The sequence below is a fragment of the Esox lucius genome, chromosome 7, assembly GCF_011004845.1.
Source record: "Esox lucius isolate fEsoLuc1 chromosome 7, fEsoLuc1.pri, whole genome shotgun sequence".
NCBI classification, from domain to species: domain Eukaryota; kingdom Metazoa; phylum Chordata; class Actinopteri; order Esociformes; family Esocidae; genus Esox; species Esox lucius.
In genome coordinates, this window is record NC_047575.1 from 31,582,209 (window position 1) to 31,597,968 (window position 15,760).

General features: G+C 37.1%; 1 protein-coding gene across 6 annotated transcripts in view; it reads left to right on the plus strand.

Annotated features, from left to right (window-relative positions):
* ntm (neurotrimin) overlaps window positions 1–14,342 on the plus strand; it is a 541,786-nt gene extending 527,444 nt beyond the window's left edge. For 3 of the 6 annotated variants that reach the window (XM_013134541.4, XM_013134544.4, XM_013134540.4), the window contains 2 exons: window positions 13,233–13,310; window positions 13,615–14,342. In XM_013134541.4, the coding sequence (XP_012989995.1) occupies window positions 13,233–13,310; window positions 13,615–13,721 (185 nt within the window). In that variant the 3' untranslated portion in view covers window positions 13,722–14,342. The remainder of the gene's footprint in view (window positions 1–13,232; window positions 13,311–13,614) is intronic. The other 3 variants (XM_013134542.4, XM_020047763.3, XM_013134543.4) reach the window with 2 other exon arrangements.
* Window positions 14,343–15,760: the final 1,418 nt, after the last annotated feature.

A 15,760-nucleotide genomic window follows, 5' to 3' on the forward strand; every position in this document is an offset into this window, starting at 1 on the left:
ATGATGGCATTTCTACCTATGAGGAGCTTTTGAAGACAGGATGCCTATTGGTGATAGTTGAATATATACATTGGATGAACAGTATATTTCCCAATGCTGAAGACACTTCCTGATTATTATATTATGGATTATTCTTTGCAACTCTGCCTATAAGGCCAGCATCCAGGAGTAGCGTTCACTGTTGATTTTGAGACTTCGAGCGTACTATTTAATGAAGCTGCCAGTTGACGACTGTTTTTTCAAACTAGACACCCTAATGTATTTGTCATCTTGTTCAGTTGTGCACTGGGGCCTCCCACTCCTCTTTCTGTTCTGGTTAGAGCCAGTATGCACTGTTCTGTAAAGGTATGCACTGTACTACACATTTTATAATTTTCATGTTAATTTCTCGCAAGAAATGGCCTTCATTTCTGAGAAACAGAATAGACTGTTGAAGAAAGTTATTTGTTTGTGAGCTTGTAATTGAATCCACAAATGCTGTTGCTGAAGATACTGAACTAGTCTAGAAGACCAGTTTTATTGCTTCTTTTATCAGCAAAACAGTTTTCAGTGGTGCTAACATAACATTTCAAAATGACCCCAAACATTGGAACGGTAGTGTATATTCTTTTGAAGATATACAGCTCCAGAAAAATGTAAGAGACCACTGCACCTTTTTTCCATAGCTGTATTTAGAGTCAATGGCCCTCATTCATGGAACCTTCTCTGAAAAGATCTCAGATTCAAACGTTGGGAAACTGAATCACACTTGAGCTTTGATGTCTAGTCGAAATGAGCTTAGATGTCACTGCAAATCGAATAACGGCGTAGACACGAGAACGCCCTGCATCTGTCCTTATTTACATATGACACACCCATAATTTATGCGGATGTGGTAATCAGTAGCCTTGTAATTGACAGATTTCAACATTAATTATAGCCTGAAACGGCTAATTTACTATTTATAGGAGAGAATAATTTTATATTACCTGTTATTATAATTTTAATTGTGTGGTTGTTGTTACTGATGCTGTTACGATTTTAGTTTTTTGTGATAATGATGATCTTATTGCGAATCAAGCATGATCTTATATTTTGAGAATCAAGCATGATCTTACATTTTGACGTTGGTTTACACGGTCTCCAACTAGACATGGGTTTTGACCGTATAGCACACATTACATGACATAACATGACAAAGATAATATTGATGAATACCAGCTCTGTCGGTGAAATGATTGTATGTTCATTTTAAGATCAAATTTGATCTTAAGCATGTTTCATGAATGAGGGCCATTGTACTTTAATTGATAGAGGCAGTGGGGAAAGATAGAAGAATTTGCTGAAAACGCTTATGGCCAGATTCGGACCCATGCTGTAGCTCAGACTGCTGAACCAGCCTTGGCTATCAATATTTATAAGATGTTTATGAACATTTAACCTAATCCATTTTTTTACAGTCCCAAGCGGGGCACCACCCTGAATTTCCTAATGGGTGGGCCTAACACTGACCTGGATGACTTTTTTGCCCACTCTTCCCTGTGGAACTGTTTAGACTGTGGTATATTTGAGAGCTTTCGTACATGTGCAATCTGATTTAAGTACCTTTCAGCATTTCAATAGGATTAAGAACTGGGCTATAAGTCAGCCATTCCATAACCCTCCATTTCTTATTTTAGAGCCATTCTGTTGTGAGTTTGCTCAAGTATTTTGGATCATTGTCCTGTTGCAAGATCCAATTTTAGTTCATCTTCAGCTTTTTGACAGATGGCCTTACAATCTCTTCAAGTATTATCTGGTACAATGTGGATTTCATGGTTCACTCTATAATGGCAAGCTAGTCAAGCCCTTAGGCAGTAAAGGAGCCTCAAACCATAATGCCCTTGGCACCATGCTTGGTATGTGGTTCTTCTGTTCAAATGTTTCTTTCTTTTTTGCAAAGTCTGACATCTGTTATTGCTGCCAGACAATTTTACCTTTGAGTTGTTTGTCCCAGGCATATTGTTCCAGAAGTCTTGTTCTTCAACCTGGTGTTGTCTGCATTTATATATTATTTTCCTCCCACCTAACTTCCCAACTGAATACTCATTCAGAGCATGTATGTGTCTCTTTTGACCGTTCACCTATGCACCCTGTCAGCATGTTCTAGATAGTTTCCCAGTGTTTGGTAAGCTTTTACAAAGGTAGATTATCCATCAAACATTAAAATGACAATAAATAATTCCAAAACTGTATGTGTCATGGAATGACCATGAATATTTTAACATGAAATTACCCTTTAATTTTTAAAAAATATAAACCAGAAAATATTTTACTAAGTATTTAAGTATTCACCCCCTTTTAGTTCAAAGTTGCTAGAGCTGCAACAATTACAGCACAATAGACTATTTGGATAACTGTCTACAAACTATGCACATCAGGACACAGCTATTCTTGCCCATTCTGCTTTCAAAATTGCTCAAAATCTTTCAAATTGGATAAGGACTTTGTATTTTGCTACATTAATGCTTCACTCAACCCTGACCCCCCTCCCAGTCCCTACCACTGAGAGGCATAGCATGATTCAGCAGCCACCCTGCTTCATGGTAGGTGTTCTCAGGGAATCTGCAGCTTGCGCCAAATATAGTGCGTGAAATTGGCAGTTCAAAAAGCAATGTTTTGGTCTAATCAGACCATTGAATCTTCTTCCACTTGCTCTCAGTCTCCCACACAACTTCTGGTAAACTCTAGCCAAAAATGTTGCCACTCTCCCATGAAGGCAACTTTTGTGAATGACCCAGGCTATTGTTGTAGTATACAGAGTTTCTCCCTGCTCAGCCATAGAATTATCTTCTTATCTGAACAACCTTATTCTGGATTTGCTTTGAATATTCCCCTATCTTCTTGATGTAGTTTTTGTTAGGATTTTTACTAACCAACTTTGGGACCTCCCGGCAACATGTATTTCACCTACAAAATGTGAAACAGCATAACGGCACGCAGATAAACTAATTACGTTGCTTCAAAAGAAAATTAATCGTACAGCTCATTCCAGCATGTCATGGCAAACGGGGAGAATACTTACAGTACTTGCAGTATACAAGTGGACTATTTTGTTTTTGTAAGTGGCCAAAACTCTTGTTTAAATCATTTTTGCTTTCATGTAACACAAAATATGGCAAAGTCGAAGGGGGTGAATACTTTTGAGAGTGGATTGATGAGTGCTTGTTTTCACTACACCTGACAGTGAGCCTCCTCCTCAGAGATGTATTAATTGCTTTCATTTAGATTGTGGGGGCAAAGCTTCACTATTATTGTAATTACCCACGTGCACACATAGGAATAATCGACTGTGGTAGCTAATTGGATATATGTCCCAAAAGAAAGGCTTCTGAACTCTTAAGACAAACCAAGTGAGATTAGATATAATTGTGTTACTCAGCTTCAAAGAAAAATGTGTCAGCCACTCTCTCTCTCCCCAACATGTTTTAGGTAGGATATCCAAAGCCTTACTGAACCATACGACCCAGCCAAGGCCATTGATTGGATATATGTTTGACTTATGATGCCTTATCCTGTATATCAGCACGCCAACCTGCCACATACAAGCTCACATTGTGACTATCAAAACATTTGCATACCCTTGGAGATTAATATATCTACAATTTGTAAAGATTGTATAATATCATAACTAAGTAATATTAAATGAAATGGCTGAAGGCAGTATTTTTCATGTTTATTCTAGCAGAATCCCATTCCAAAACCATGGGGATTTACAAAAAAGATTTGTCCCCCTCACATTTGAAATTAAACCTTCGCCCCTGCCAATGCAGTTATATATTATCAGTGGTCTAACTTCTCTGTGTAATCGGAATTGTAGATCGGAAAATTAAGGCAATGATCCTCCATTGATGAACACTACATGGTCAACCTCTGTGTCAGCATCTAAATCAAAAAATTGTCAGTCAGAGCCTCAACGTGAAAAAGTAAATAATCAGCTCAGATCATTTTTGACTAGGTTAGCAAAGTCTCAACCAAGGCATGTAAAGTTGGTCTGATACCGATCAACCAATTGGAATAAGGTGATACCATGACATACTTTGATTGACAGCCCCTCATTAGCGTAAGGACAAGGAAATACAGAAATTAATGATCATGGGAATAAATAAATTGAGTAATTTTGAGTAATACATTAATTTATTTGTAAATATTTTTATTAGGGCTGTCAAAGTTAATGCGTTAAAACATGTGATTAATAAAAAATGCTAAACGCCATAAATTATTTTGTCGCCATTAAAAAAATGTTTTTTTATTTTAGCCTGAGAACCATAATTACTGCTTGACTTGAGCGAGTGCTGTCACTTTTTAATTTGCAGCAGTATACGGGTACATTTATTTGGCTCTTGACTGGAGTGGTCGAGAGCACTTCACATTAGATTTTTTCAATACATCAATGCAGAGTAGCCATGCTTCTACTCTGTCCCTTTTCTGAAACTGATCCCTAGACGCTGTGTGTGCACAAATCCACCTGTTAACTTTGCTTTATAGCATGGTAAGTTAGGCTATTTTATGTTGTTGATAACCTAAACTAGACATTAATTTCAATGCCAGTTGCATTTCCACTAAAACACATTATAATTGCGTAACTATCAACTTCAATGCTGAGCATTAATTAATTACATATCTGATCCTGAATAATGTTTGTGGAGTTACATCTCTGGCTACCTTGCCTACCTTACGCATATGCATATTTAAGTAATCTTATATCTGGAGATCATTTAATAAAGACAAACGTATTTGGCTGTGGCCAAAAACCTATCAAAAAATCTACTGACCTGAACCCCATTCTAACCACATTTTAGCCCAGTAAGCAAAGTACTTGGAAAGCATAGGTGTGATTCAGTATTGGATAACATGCCTGCAGCTTTCAAGAGAGAGGGGATGATGGGTGTTTTAAACAGAATCCTAACATAATTGTTATTGTACTTGGTTCTTTGATCAAGCGCACAATGGTAGAATATGGTACAACTATTGGATCACAAACCAGAAACTTTCTCTTTAGATTTACATGGGATACTATTAGATTCTGACAGTCATTGTGATATTTTGAGGGGAGAGATTTAAGGGCCATGATATACACTGTTTGCATGGACCAACTTAAAAAAAGATAGCTTCTTCACTTATTTAATTTCAAATCAAGCAATGTCCATTGTTTACAACATTTTGCAATTAACTACAGATTAATTGTTTTAAACGTTTGACAGCACTAATAAATATATGTATTGATACATGTATTTATTTATTTCTAATAAAAAACATTACAAACACCAGGTAATAGATAGCCAATGCTAACTAAAATCAACAGAAATGTATTTTAACAGAATGAGTTCATCCCACTTTTCCACATTTTGTTGTGTTACAACATGAAATCTAAATGGATTTAATCAAGAGTTTTTGCTACTGATCATCAAAAAAAAAGTCTGAAAGTTGAAAGTGTTTTTTTTTGTACAAATTAAATCTGTCCCCTTTGCCAAAAGTTACAGCCATGAGTCGATTTGGATAAGACTAACAGATTTGCACATGTGAACACAGCAATCTCTGAAAACAGTTTGTTAATGAACTTTACTGTGAGACAAAAAATTTGGTTAGGTCATGTAAGTAAAGGAACAGAGTGCCCCCACTCAGCTGATTCTACATTTTAAATGATTTTGATTAGATTAGTAAAGTTGTTAGCCAAAGCTAACATAGGTTAAATCTACAGTGGGTTGGAAGACAATTGTTGAAATTAATTGATTATCAAGTTTGAACTTTTGGGCTGGCAGTTAGGGGACAAGAAATCTAAGAATTAGAGAACCCAGAAATGTTTTTAGGGACTTTGGAATTTTGACAGTAAAATCAATGATTGACCACTTAAGTTGCAGGCTGAACTATATTCTTACCATAACACAAGGTAATGCAGTATATTTCAAAACTCAGAAAATACGTATCTTCCTGCATATTTTGATGAGTTACATGCTTTTGTTGTACTGCAGTCACTCCTATCAAGAACTGTACACCCCTTTTCATCATTTAAGTTTTTGTCTGCCAAATTCTTCAGTGGGTTGCCTAAAAAAGTTTTGGCATGCTTAATGAGAAAGTAGAACAATTATGAATTATTGCCTGGCATAGTCCTTCAAAAATGTAATTACAATTTTCGATAGAATAATGATCATCTCTTTGGTAGAAAGCACAGGGCTGGAACATTCCTCTATTGAACAACAAAGTTAGCCAGTGGGTTCTCTGAAACTTCCTTCTCATAGGCCATTCAAATGACAGGCAGAATGTAATGTGCTGAACCACAGATTTTCATTTAGAGGAGCCAAGAATCATATAATGCTCCATCTTGGCTTCGCCTTGCAGGCTCATGACTAATCCACATCCTTATCATCATGCATTTGCAATCAGGGTTGGGTAGGTTCGTTTTTAAATGTAATTACAGTTACAAGTTACCAGTCTACATTTGTAATCAGTAATGTACATTTTGATTACTCAAAATCAGTAACGTAACATAAATTACTTTTAGATTACTTTCATATTAAGAAGACTTGGAAAACAAATAGGAATAGTATATAACCAGTTGAACACCTTTTGCGGGATCAATCAATGTTAGAGTTTACATAACTGGCCAATAACGGAATTAGCATTTTACCTTATGGGTTTGTACAGGGCCTTTGGAAAGGGATTCTAAACCATTGCTTTCCACTTTCATATGATTGGGGTCACATCTCTACATTAGCCCCTAAAGGTCTGTCAGATATTCAATCGTTACAATTAATCCAATAACCCTCGTTCTTCCAGAATCTGTCTGTTTATCCGAACTTAACAAAAACTGAAGGATGTGTTAGCCTTTTCAGGGCACTGACATTGTTGTATATAAAAATCAAGATATCCGTAGCTTTTCGTACATACACTAAATCTGCAGTAGTCTGATGTTTTGGTCTAGAGCACCAACATTGTCAAAACGTTGCAGAATCCCCAGGCATGCGAATGCACATTTGCAATCGTGAACATCCGCACACAAATAAGTTTTACCCCCCGCAAACAGAACCTGTGATTATTAGGGCCACCAGCGAGGGATTTTCAAAACGCAAATGAAAGAAATAAACTGTGATCATACACCTGCATACACTAGCTTAAAGTCAATGTCGTCAGCAGTCAATGATAACCAATGGATGCAATATTTTGAGGTGCAAAGCAAAAAGAATCACATGGCCTACATGTATGGGCAGAGTTGAGGTGGCTGCATCAAATGCAAATCATCATCCTTTGGCAGAGTGCTTCCCAAAACATATTTTCTCCTTAAATATCGTGATTAATTCCATATAATGTTTTATCTTGAAAGCAGCTTCAAGATACAGATATCTTACAAATAGTTGCCTAATCTTCAATAACATTTCCTGTCTGAGTTGTTCAGCGCATCTCTTCTTGGCTGTGTTGTTCGGTGCTTTTGACAAATAAACCTTGAAACTTTAAATATATATAACACGAGGTAAACGTATCACCTATCATTGTTCTGAGAAAGATGCGTTCAGTAGATTAACTAAATCACATTTAAATGGGTTGACAAATATTATCGTAGATACTGTACACTCTGTTTTTACCAATTAAACTAGCGCTACATCAATCACTAAACTGGTTATGCGCGTCCACCTTTGCGGCCATGATGATCACACACACAACGGAGGTGCTCAATTGTAATTTGGTTTCAAATAACAATGTTTTTAAAACATAAAATAAAAAAACAAGCACGCAGCATGTCATGATTATTTTGCGCACCTATTCTTTTTCAATTGAAGTAATCCAAAAGTAGTAATTATTTTCAAAAGTATCTGTAATACATTTACAATATTTTAGTTGGTAACATAATGGATTACAGTTACAGTTTTTTTGTAATCTGTTACTCCCCAACTCTGTTTGTAATGAAATATTATTTCAGCTTTCCAACAGCTTTTTGTTTGAATTGTTATTATTCGAATAGTATTCAGGTAACCGAAATATATGTTTTTAAAACTACCAATACAACATGAGCATTACTATATGACACTCGAAGAGTGGGAGTATTTTTCCATGAACATTGGTTTAATGGCCATTCGTGTGACAAAAGAGCAAGCGCGCATATGTAGGGAAGCAGTGTGGTAGACACAAAACTCGGCTACAGAACTAGAAGACAATCTTTATATATATTTATTTAACACATACAGTAAAATGTAGTTTATTAGATGGAGGAGTCTAAAAAGCTAGTTAGCTAAGCTAGCCAGCTACAGCTCTGGAAAAAATTAAGAGACCACTCCAAATTTTTCTTAAATCAGCATCTCTACATGTATAGGAGCCATTCCATTCCAGTGTCTGTTAAATTCCAACACAGGCATTCCTCATTTTACTTAATGAGGTACTGATAAGGTGATCACCTGAACCAAATCTAATGAAATGAGTAAAAGTATAAAAATCACTGCTGTGATCATCACTATCCTCTTGAAATAGGACCAGCTGGATATAGGATCTGACTGACTGGACCCCACCACACTATACTAGATGTTAATTTACTACTAACTATAGGGTAACACTTTCCGTTAAGTTGACACTTATTACAAAGTTTATTTGTCAAATGCCCCGAACAACACAGCGTCATTCGACACTATGAAATTCTTGTGACATGGCGCCCAACAACTACGTAGCGAGAGTTAAGAAGGAGAATATTTAAGCAAAAATACAGCCAAACAAAAAAAGTATGATAAAAAAAATAAAGCCAAAAATACATAATACAGTAAACTCGCAGCAATTTAAAAAGAGTACTGTAAACTAGCAGCAATCTGTGTAGTATTACTGAACATTATACATATGGCAAGAAAGGCAGTAATATACAAAATAATATAAACTTGCAGCGATTTAGTAGAATTATTGAATGTTATAAATACATTTGAGTGTAATATGCTTATGAATGGTGGCGTAGCACACTACAACTACAGTGGGGAGAACAAGTATTTGATACATTGCCGATCTGTTAGTTTTTCTTTAAGCTCTCATGTTCTCCACTCATTACCTGTATTAACTGCACTTGTTTGAACTCGTTACCTGTATAAAAGACACCTGTCCACACACTCAATCAAACAGACCTCTCCACAATGGAAAAACTAACAGGTCTGTGAGAGCCGGAATTCTTACTGGTTGGTAGGTGATCAAATACTTATTTCATGCAATAAAATGCAAATTAATTATTTAAAAATCATACAATGTGATTTCCTGGATTTGTTTTGATTCTGTCACTCACAGTTAAAGAGTACCTATGATAAAAAATTACAGACTTGCAGTGTATCAGCAGTGTAACAAATACTTGTACTTGTATGTAAATATAATATCCAATGCTATTAACATACCCATCCTACACTTTCAAAACTTACTGGTAGTTCACATTATGTATATTATTGCCAATACTTGCCATATCTAGAATTTCAATACCACTACCAATATGGCTGCATGTTTACAGTACTCTTTTTAAACTGCTGCTAGTGTACAGTGTTATGTCTATTTTTGCTTTTTCTTCTTGCTATATTTTTGCTGTGTATATATTTTTCTTCTTAATTCTCACTACATACAGCCGATTGACGCGCTCCACAGATTTCATCACCCTCTGGAGGTACTTGCGGTCTGCATTGGAGCTTGGGGTCAGTGCAGAGAAGACGAGTTTGCCCAATCTCACCACCTGGGGTCTGTCCATCACGAAGTCCAGGATCCAATTGCAAAGGGAGGTGTTAAGTCCCAGGGTCCTGAGATTAGGAACAAGCTTGGCGGACACAACAGAACATCTGCCAATCCGTTATTTCAAAGCAGTCCTGTAGAGCAGTAATGGATCCCTCATTCCAGCATTGAACTGTCTGAGAAACCGGTTTATCTTGTTTTAGGCACTGTCTATTGGATGGGAGGAGCAAAATTGATGTGTGGTTGGCTTACTGAATGCAGGGCAGGGGAGGGGTTTGTAACCATTTCATATTTGTGAATAACAATGGTCAAGTGTTGCCCCTGGTAGGAAAGTTAATGTGCTGGTGGTATTTTGGTAGAACGTTCCTCATATCTGCTCTATTAAAATCAATAGAAGCTGCCTCAGGGTGGGCATCCTCTAGTCTATGTATTTCTTCAAATAGGTCTTCCAATGTGCGTGTTTTATCTGCCTGCGGGGCTACATAGACAGCTGTAATAATAGCTGGGCTGAATTCCTGTGGAAGGTAGAAGGGCCTTTACAGTCAGTAGCTTGAGGTCTGGTGAACAGTGTGTTGAGAGCTCTGCAACATCCGTTCTCCAGCTAAAGTTAAGCATAATGCAGACCCCTCCATCCTTACGTTTACCTGACTCCGAAGTTCTGTCCTGACGGTAGATAGAAAAGCCAGCAGGAGTGACACACGAGTCTGGCACCAGGGGATCCAGCCGGTTTTCCACGAACGCCAGCACACAACAGTTCGCATTTTCCCGCTCAGTTCGCATTGTCCCACTACTGTCTACTATGAAACTGCAATGTAAATACATATTACCACAGGTATTACATTGTAATTACAATAGAATGATCGTATATGTTATTAGACGTGGAAAAACAAAAGGTAATTACAAAACCTGTAGGTTGATATATTTTTTTTTGGGGGGGGGGGGGGGGGGGGGGGGGTGGTATCATCTATACCAATAAATCATACTTCTATTGTAATTACAATGTAATACCTCTGGTATTGCTTTGTTTTTACAGTTGTTTATGTATTTATATTGCAGTACCTTAGTAATAACTGTTAACTTTGCCTGGAAATGGAGGATGATTTGGGGTCAACTTTGATTGTCCAACAGAGAATGGTCCTTTGTTGCCACTTGCTACTAGAGAAAAGGAACGCTACATGAAGCTACATGGGTTGCGCTGAGGGAAATTTAGTCAATTAAACTAAACAATTATTATTTAAATTAAATAACTAACGCGTTAGGTTACTCAAGTCTAACTGCGTCACTATGGCCACAGGTTCGAGCCCTGGTCGTGCCACTGCCGATTGTGGCTGGGGGGTGGCCGTTGGGCACTGCATTTTGGGTCAGCATCTTCCTGGGGGGAGGTAATCAGAATGTGGGATTTCCTTCTGCCACCTCTTTCCAGCAAAATCTCTGGCAGGGTGGGTGCCTCTAACCTGGCTATGAATAAGCAACAGAGTATCACAGGATTTCGTGTCAATTTCCGTATTAGAAAATCGTGAAATGCACACATAAAAGGCATTTTTTACGTGTACAGGACACAATTTTCTAGGGATCTTTAAAGCCATTTAATTTCGTGTGCAGGACACAATTTTCTTAATGATTCATGTCATATATGGATTTAGTTTTCATGTATATTAAAGGATTTCATAATTTCTTTCAGCAACAGCTTCAGTTTTTCATGTGTATTACACAAACGTCTTTATAATGCATTTAATACATTACATTGGCTATTGATCCCGCATTTACTGTAGCCAGTGTGCACCAATACTGCTAGATATTTATTTGGAACACATTTGGAATACATTTCAGGCTGCGTAACGATAGTGTCAGTATAGACCACGTGTGAGGTAACAGAAGAATGAACTAAAAAATATTGTTTTTGCTCTGACTTCTTCAGAAAATGTGTGTCATGTACACGAAAAGTGGTTGCCTACGGTATGAGGTTCGCCATAGGAAGAAAATCATGTCCTACACACGAATAAATTACTTTTACGTGTGCATGTGACAGATTTCTAATACGGATTTCGTGTAGATGTTACGAAATCCTGTGACACTGTGCAGGAATAAGGCAGTGTGAGTGAGGGTTTCCTCTGACATGTTGGCCCAGACTGACTTCCTGGTTAAGGGAGGGGGTGTAAAATAGCAGACCAGTCCCAGGGGAAGCCTGTGGCGATCTACGACTCTCCCGACCCCGCAGGACTGTTGTAGCGGTGGCACAAGATCATACACTGGAATTGGATACTTGTAAATTGGGTGGGGGAAAAAACGGGGGGAAAAGTGAAAAAAAGGTCTGATTACTATAAACACGTTACCCACAACACTGGTCCTGAAATGACATATTGTGATATACTGTGTTGAATGAAAATGTAGTATTCTGCCATCTCCCAAAATGAATGTGACGAGAAACATGCACACATTATTCACGTAAAATTCAGGCATGATGTTTTGTACTGTTTTGGGGTGAGCTTTGCAAAATGTCTGTTGTCTTTGGAATTGTACTAGAAACCCTGTCTTTAAGTCACATAAAACAAATGTATTCAAATAACTGGATGCTTTTCATGGGCATTTTTTGAGTACTTTAGCTTTGGCCTCGATTCAGTTGATGTTCCTTAATGTTAAGAGCAAATCAATGATACTGTCATTATTTTGCCTCTAAACAGACTTGACAGGCTCCACTCTAGGTCAATAAAATGTTAGACCTTGACATTATGGGCAGCATCATTTTAATACAGTCCCTGTCTAGATACTAGTGGGAAAATGAAGGTACAGTACATTGTTGTTTTCATACTGCTGACAAAAAGTTCTATACCTAATTATTATCCTGCAAAACATGATAATCCAGTACCTTGTTATTACTGTTGACCAAACGGAATTATCATAGTTACCAATAATACAAAGCGGGACTATTCCATAGGGTTTAAATCACATCTTTCAAAATAACTGTAAATTAGTCATGCTTGGAATTTATAGCATTTTATCAGAACCTGCTAACTTGAAATGTCTTTTATATTAATTATTAATGTTTTACTTAAGTTGTTATTACCAGCATCACTATTATTACTATATTTTAAATAGATTAATTAAAGAATATAAATATATATCACAGTTATTAATGATTAAAGATACATATACTGTAATTTGTATGAATTGACGGTGTAATATGCTGTTATTTTTCTAAATTCACAAAAATGTTGAAGTCTTTAAGAAACTTTAAGTGCTTTAACAATTTAATTAGACCAGCCTTCAACTCCGCTGTTGCTCCTGGCCCCACACCATTAGCCCGGTTACTGCTATCGTGCATCAGTTTAGACTGAAAGCTCACAGACATCCTTCCAGCCATGAAAAAGAGGCGTGGGTACTGATCTTTCCTTCACTGTCTATCAAAGACTGTAGTTTGTCTCTGTTTACTCAGTTGAGTAGATTTTTACATTGTGCCGCTAGTGTCAATTACTCAGATAATTTTGTGATTGAGCTGCAATCCATTATTAGTGCTTTCTTTCATTTAATCTCTCTTTTAGATGGGTCAACCTCTGTGTTAGACTTGACTTCCTCTGTATTAGAAAAGACCACCTCTGAAACCTTTGCAATTCAAGCAGGTTTGTATTGAATCCAATAAAATCCTAACTTAAAACCTCAAAACTAATTATTAAAAAGGTCAATATGATCAGAACATAATAAATCACTAACCCGTAGATGGTTAACATTACTGATACCTGCAGGTTACTGAGAGGGATTGTAGTTGTATATATTGTGCTACCACACAATGTACCTGGGTATATTGTCGAGCGCCAATGAGATGGTATTAGAACAGTGAATAAATTGTTATCTTTAGATTTGAAGATTTTTACTAATCCAGGTGTTCTGTCCCCTCCCTTTCTCACTCCCGCTTTGCCATGCCAGGACCTGGAGCAGTGCAGGATGGGAACAGTGGCTCGATGGGCACGCATGTACACACCTACAGTTGTCTACTTCTGGCCATCATCCTCCAGTTTCTGCTCAGCTTTTGATGCAGTGCAGACTTTCTGGCTTCATAAGGGCAAAGTGTGCTTGTTTCATGTGTCACTGGAAAGACAAATGGATGCACAGAGTGTATGGGCCCTGCTACATAATGTCAAACCATTGAAAAGTATTATGTAACATACACATTTTTCTTTAGGAGTGTTAACAACATAACAACATTGGCACTTTTTTTGTTTTGATTTGTTTTCTTTCCCCTCTCATTAATGTATGGTTCTTACATGTTTGTTTTAGGGGACTCAAAAATAGACCTTTCCTGTGTGGTATGTCTGTTTCCCTTTTATTTATCTCAGTTTCCACCAACTGACATAGTCATCTTAGCCCCAAGAGTCTTAGCCATAAAGAGCTAAGTTTATGAGGTGAACGAAACAAACACCTCACTGAAACAGAAGGACTGGAATTACTCTAGGGCCAAATAGGCTGTTATCGTGTTTGTTTTTCATGTAATTCTAATTCAATCTATTTCTTGTTCTGACATTGACAAACCACAAAAAATTGTTCTTTCTTTCAGCATTGTAAATTGTGATATTTCAGTTGTTTGTGCAATTCTATCTATTGTTCAGTTTTAACATATTTTGAAAGGAGTAAATAAAATACAAAAGATGTAATTATTTAGGGGAAGAGCCTGTTTTTCTTCCCGTTTAGCTGCCACAAGTAACTACTCAACTAGGTTTGATTGGAATTTGTTTTTTAGTTTTTTTACATCTATATTCAAGTTAGTTAATCTCTCACAACATTTCTTAATAACACTACAACTTGTGAAAGTGTAAGATAAGCCGTAATGTTTTTACATGGGTCATATTCACTTATTTCTTAAGTGGTCAGTCTAATCTGACAAGTGTTAGCACCTTACACTGGTATAAGATTGTGTCCAAACAAAACTCTCTATGGATAACTCAAAGTGCAAATTCTAACTGTCACTTTAATATGCATTCCAGGGCTTTTGCAAGTAACAAAACCTCGCATTAAAACCTCACATTTTGAAATGAAGCAAGTATTGGCACATGCATGGCAAAGTACAGAATTGGCAGGAACCCATTTTTGCTAGATGATGCGACTTTGACAGCTAGTGGCCAAAAATCCTGGAAATGCATCTCTTAAGGGGTGCTGATGGAGGAGAGTGTGTGAATATGTTCCATTTGACAAAAGAAGCCAGTGCTCCCCTATTGACCAGTAGAGATTCAGCTTCAGATACGGATTCATTAAGATGCACTTTTGTATGCACCATAAATCATTTCTGGTGCTTAAATGTTGTGAAACACAATCATTCCACTATTACTACATAAATATATTGAGCACAGCGTCACATATTTTTTTTTTAAATAGATAAAAATTGTGTATTCGAAAATATGACATGCATAAAAAAGGCCTTTTTCATGTACACAACTATTTTCTTCAGGTGTTAGAAGAAAGGCATGTGGTTGGTACGCTCAACTTGCATTTCAACCAGAGAAAAATTTAAGCTTGCACTGCAAATGGGCTAGCGTTATGCTCACCATAGCCTTCAAACTTAACTCTAATCTTAACCCTTATCCAACAGTAATTAATTTTGTCCTGTACACAAAGCCTATCTCATGTGAGTGTCCCACATTTCAAACAGGCAATTTGTGTGTAATTCATGAAAATCTGTGATAATGAACTGGATATATTATATTTTCTTATATTACAATGCAAAAACTCTACATACAGTTGTGCCCAAATGTTTGCATACCCTTGGAGAATTGGTAATATATGTACCATTTGTGAAGAAAACATGATTGAGCAGGGAAACACATGGGAGTCACATTCAACTGTAGGTCATAACAGAATGGCACAATCATAAAACAAAAAAACTGACCCCAGTTCAAAATTCTGCATACCCTTAGTTCTCAATACTGTGTATTGCCCCATTTAGCATCAATGTCAGCTTGCAGTCTTTTGTAATAGTTGCAATAGCTGGCCATTTGTCTTGGAAAAATGCGTCCAGGTCATGCAAACTCTTTGGTCATCTTGCATGAACTGCACGTTTGAGATCTCCCCAGAGTGGCTG